The 4,628-nt window shown below is 50.3% G+C and overlaps 1 protein-coding gene across 1 annotated transcript; it reads left to right on the forward strand.

The window, feature by feature from the left end:
* The first annotated feature begins 331 nt into the window (after positions 1–331).
* Positions 332–2,969, forward strand: LOC141369025 (uncharacterized). Its single transcript, XM_073874019.1, has 2 exons — positions 332–925; positions 1,156–2,969. The coding sequence occupies exons 1-2, from the start codon at positions 343–345 to the stop codon at positions 2,214–2,216; spliced, it is 1,644 nt and encodes a 547-aa protein (XP_073730120.1). The 5' UTR covers positions 332–342; the 3' UTR covers positions 2,217–2,969.
* Positions 2,970–4,628: the final 1,659 nt, after the last annotated feature.

The following is a 4,628-nucleotide window of genomic DNA, read 5'->3' on the forward strand; positions in this document are numbered from 1 at the left end:
ACGCAGAGGATCTCTTTTCTCGGTATGGAACTGGACTCAATCGATTTATCGGCGCGTTTAACAGAAGAGCGCGTCCAATCAATTCTGACTTGCCTCGGTTCATTCCGAGGGAAGAATGCGGTCCCTCTGAAACAGTTTCAGAGACTCCTGGGGCGTATGGCAGCAGCAGCGGCCGTGACACCGCTCGGGCTGCTCCATATGAGACCGCTTCAGCGTTGGCTTCACGATCGAGTCCCGAGGAGAGCGTGGCGCGCTGGCATCCATCGTATAACCATTACACCGGCGTGCCGCCTAACATTCCCCCCGTGGTCAGACCCCGCATTTCTCAGGGCCGGCGTGTCCATGAGACAGGTCTCCCGGCATGCTGTTGTGCACACAGATGCCTCCGACACGGGCTGGGGAGCCACGTACGACGAGCTCACGGCTTCGGGGGTGTGGACAGCACCCCAGTTGCATTGGCATATCAATTGCCGCGAGTTATGGGCAGTATATCTGGGACTCGTACGCTTCGCTCAGGAGCTGCGAGGGAAGGATGTACTAGTGCGCTCAGACAACACTGCGACTGTAGCGTATATCAACCGTCAAGGCGGTTTGCGCTCTCGTCACCTGTCGCATCTCGCTCGTAATCTCCTCCTTTGGAGTCAGAAGCATCTGAGGTCCCTTCGTGCCATGTACATTCCGGGCTCGCTCAATACAGCGGCAGACGCGCTTTCCCGAGCGGCGCGCCCCGGCGAATGGCGACTCCACCCCCAGACGGTCCAGCTGATTTGGAGGAAATTCGGTCGAGCGCAGATAGACCTATTTGCGTCACCGGACAATACCCATTGTCGCCTGTTTTATTCACTAACCGAGGGCAGCCTCGGCGTGGATGCGTTGGCACACAGCTGGCCGCGGGGCATGCGCAAATATGCGTTCCCCCCAGTGAGTTTAATAGCACAGATACTGTGCAAAGTCAGGCAGGACGAGGAGAGCCTTTTAATGATCGCCCCATATTGGACGACCAGGAATTGGTTTCCGGAATTAATGCTCCTCGCGACAGCCCCTCCCTGGCGGATTCCCCTGAGGAAGGACCTTCTTTCTCAAGGAGGGGGCACATTATGGCACCCGCGCCCCGATCTGTGGAATCTCCACGTTTGGTCGTTGAGCGCGCGCAAGGTTTAAGTGATTTGCCCCAGGCGGTATCTAACACTATTGACGCGGCACGAGCTCCGTCTACGAGACGGGCTTACGCGTTAAAATGGAACCTTTTCGTCACCTGGTGCTCTTCGCAACGCGAGGACCCCAGAGAATGCCCTATTAACATTGTGCTTTTATATCTTCAACATAGATTAGATGGTAGGCTGTCACCGTCCACTATTAAAGTTGATATCGCCGCTATATCTGCGCATCACTCACCTATTAACGGCAGATCAGTGGGCCAGCATGATTTGGTTATTAGATTCCTGAGAGGCGCTCGCAGGCTAAACCCCTCGCGCCCTCCTTCTATTCCTCCCTGGGACCTGTCCATGGTGCTGAAAGCGCTACAGAGTCCTCCGTTCGAGCCTTTGCAGTCTGCGAGTCTGAAGCTTCTATCCATGAAGGCTCTGACCCTACTAGCATTGGCCTCGGTGAAGAGAATAGGGGATTTACATGCATTCTCTGTTGACGATTCGTGCCTTCAGTTTGGTCCTTCTGTCTCGAGCGTGACCTTGAGACCCAGACCAGGCTACGTGCCCAAAGTTCCCACTACTCCCTTTAGAGATCAAGTGGTGAGCTTGCAAGCATTGCCTTTGGAGCAGGCAAACCCAACCGAGGCTTTGTTGTGCCCCGTACGCGCACTGCGATTCTACGTGGACCGCACGCAAAGCTTCAGGACCTCAGACCAGCTCTTTGTTTGTTATGGTGGCCAGCAGAAAGGGAAAGCTGTCACTAAGCAGAGGATGTCTCATTGGATAGTTGATACTATCGCCCTAGCTTACAATTTGCAGGGCATTCCTTGCCCCTTTAATTTGAGAGCGCACTCCACTCGGAGTGTTGCCTCATCTTGGGCATTAGCTCGTGGTTCCTCGCTAACAGACATCTGTAGAGCTGCTGGTTGGGCGACACCTAATACGTTCATTAGATTCTACAATGTTCGTATCAAGCCTGTATCCTCTCGTGTTCTGTCCTCACCAGGGAGGACACGGAGAGCAGACTCGCAAGTCGGCTTGCAGCCTCCGACTGAGGCTCCCAATTGAGTTTCAGTATGGAGGGCTAACAGAGCAAAAATGCGTAATGGTTTGATTTGCTCTCTCCACTGCCTTGACAGCCTTTGTTGCGGAGCATTGGCTGTCAGCCTTTCACTAGTTGTATTCTTACGAACCTACGTGTTTGGCCAGGGCCCCACATTGTGTCCCAACGGGTTCCTTTGTGAGTATTATTCCGTGGGGTTAATCCTACCAGCCCACGTTTCCCTTAGCAGAGCACTGCTTTGCTTACACAGCCACGGCTGTCATTTATACCTCAACTAAGGTTGACTTTCGCCCACCAATAGCCCTTAACGGGGCGGTGGCTTCCGCAGCGTCCCTATACCGCTCAGTTAGGGCGCTTCCCAGTCGCTGGCACTACTGTGGGGTTAAAGGAACATCTAGTGCCCGGCCTTCTGCCTTAAAACCTAATTCTCCTATCCTTAAGTGGAACCGGAGGGCTTTATGCAGACACTGGAAGAGGTCAGCCCCTAGTGGCGTTTTAGTAGGGTTTCCCAATTCGTCGGTCACGACGTGACGTCGTAGTGACCGACTGAAAGGGAACGTCTCGGTTACGGATGTAACCCTCGTTCCCTGAAGGAGGGAACGGAGACGTCACGTCCCGTCGCCACAGGTGCTGCCACCTGCTGTTTAGGCCGGTCACCTTCCGGCTTTCTCAGCGAACAGAAGCTGATTTCCCTATTTGCACGTGCGCCTTATATACGCACCTGGCGGGGCGGCGCCAGCATTATGCAAATATCTCAATGCCAAGTTCATTGGCGTTTTAGTAGTATTCGAAGCAGATTGGTCTCTCTAAGCGAGCTCCCAATTCGTCGGTCACGACGTGACGTCTCCGTTCCCTCCTTCAGGGAACGAGGGTTACATCCGTAACCGAGACGTTACCCTACCTTTAAGGGTGTATGGGTAATGTAGTCTTTGCTCTGGGTGGGACGAATTAGGAAGCGTGCATTGTGAAGGGTGCTCTGAAAAGCGTCAGCGCAGCCAAAGGATTAAAACCTCTGATTTAAACAGATGTGCAAATGAGCATACCGGTTTGCTAAAAGCACGCTCTGGGCGCACGGAGAGGTGGTGGTACGCTCAAGAGCTATATTTGGAAGTGCGCGTACCGGCCTACTTAAAGCAATGTTTATATAACCATTTAGACAAAAAAATCTTCAACTTTATGCACCTTGACAATAAAACGTAAGAACTGAAAACGTTCTTGTTATTGAAATATCACTGTAAGTAGCTGATTTTTAAACACCGGCTTCACCTAACGTCTACTTCGGTAGCCCCGCCCACTGGTTCACACAAACTGGATAGAGCGTCCAAGCAAAAAAATTAATAATTGAAGACTGCTAAATATTGTGCAGTACCTGGATGTGGAAGAACACACTCACTGCATAACCTTCCCTCAGATCACTCTTGGATTTGCAGAGAGACTGCAATTATTGCAATGCTGTTCCATCAATAATGGATCTGGACAGAATGGCACAACAATCTTATGTGGGTAAAACACTTTAGTACTATGTGTCACTATTGCTTTGTTGGAGATCGCTTGATATGTCCTGATTGTGTGTAACATCAACCCAGTCTCACCCCATGGCGTCAATATTTGACGACACTTGACCATGCGTCAATATGTTGACGTGGAGGGTATACCTTTCGCGTCATTTTTTGACGAACTGGGGACTTCAATACTATTAAGTCCATTGCATTCTCTTTCCTATTTTCTTACCATTTTCTACCATTTTCGCGTCGGTTTAGGGTTAGATTTACATAATGACATCCCTACCCAAACCTAACCCTAACCCCAATGCCAGGTGACAACTGTTTAATTTCGCGTACCTGGTGGTGTTGAAGTCCCCAGTTCGTCAAAAAAGGACGCGAAAGGTACCCCCCTCGCGCCAACACATTGACGCATGGTCAAGTGCCGTCAAATATTGACGCCATGGGTGTGAGACTGTGTTAGTAACATTGTTGTCTAACCACACAGTTAGTGATAAGGACTTACCATGTTGTCACACCCTAAAGCATCCCTGGTTTACTGTGTCTGTGGTCAAGTCAACTACAGGTTGAAAACACGGTCAAACGATTTAGATTCTGATGCGCATTTACCATGTTATTTAAAGGTAATTTCTAGGCCCGTCGCATTTAAAGTTTTGTAGTTTGCTACTGTACTTCACCCATACGCATTGTTATTTATATGTATCATCTCTTGCGCTTAAAACCTCTTGCGGGTCAAACATATATGGGTTAATCCCTCTGACTGCCATTTTTCCACATTGGATGTTTTCCAAACAATTCCCCAAATGATGGAGGATTGAAAGCTAGTTTACTATGATAAACAGCATAGCAGTGGATGTTTACTTCCAAGTGTTCAATGAGACGCGCCCATCAAAACAGGGAGTTTCTCAAGCCAGG

The sequence above is a fragment of the Misgurnus anguillicaudatus genome, chromosome 12 (genome assembly GCF_027580225.2).
Source record: "Misgurnus anguillicaudatus chromosome 12, ASM2758022v2, whole genome shotgun sequence".
Lineage (NCBI taxonomy): Eukaryota > Metazoa > Chordata > Actinopteri > Cypriniformes > Cobitidae > Misgurnus > Misgurnus anguillicaudatus.

Excerpts from the sequence above, each read along its gene's own strand:
- LOC141369025 (XM_073874019.1), top strand. The coding sequence starts at position 343 with ATGAGACAGGTCTCCCGGCATGCTGTTGTGCACACAGATGCCTCCGAC. Across the intron at positions 926-1,155 it reads ATATGCGTTCCCCCCAGTGA|GTTTAAGTGATTTGCCCCAG; the intron begins GTTTAATAGCAC and ends AGCGCGCGCAAG.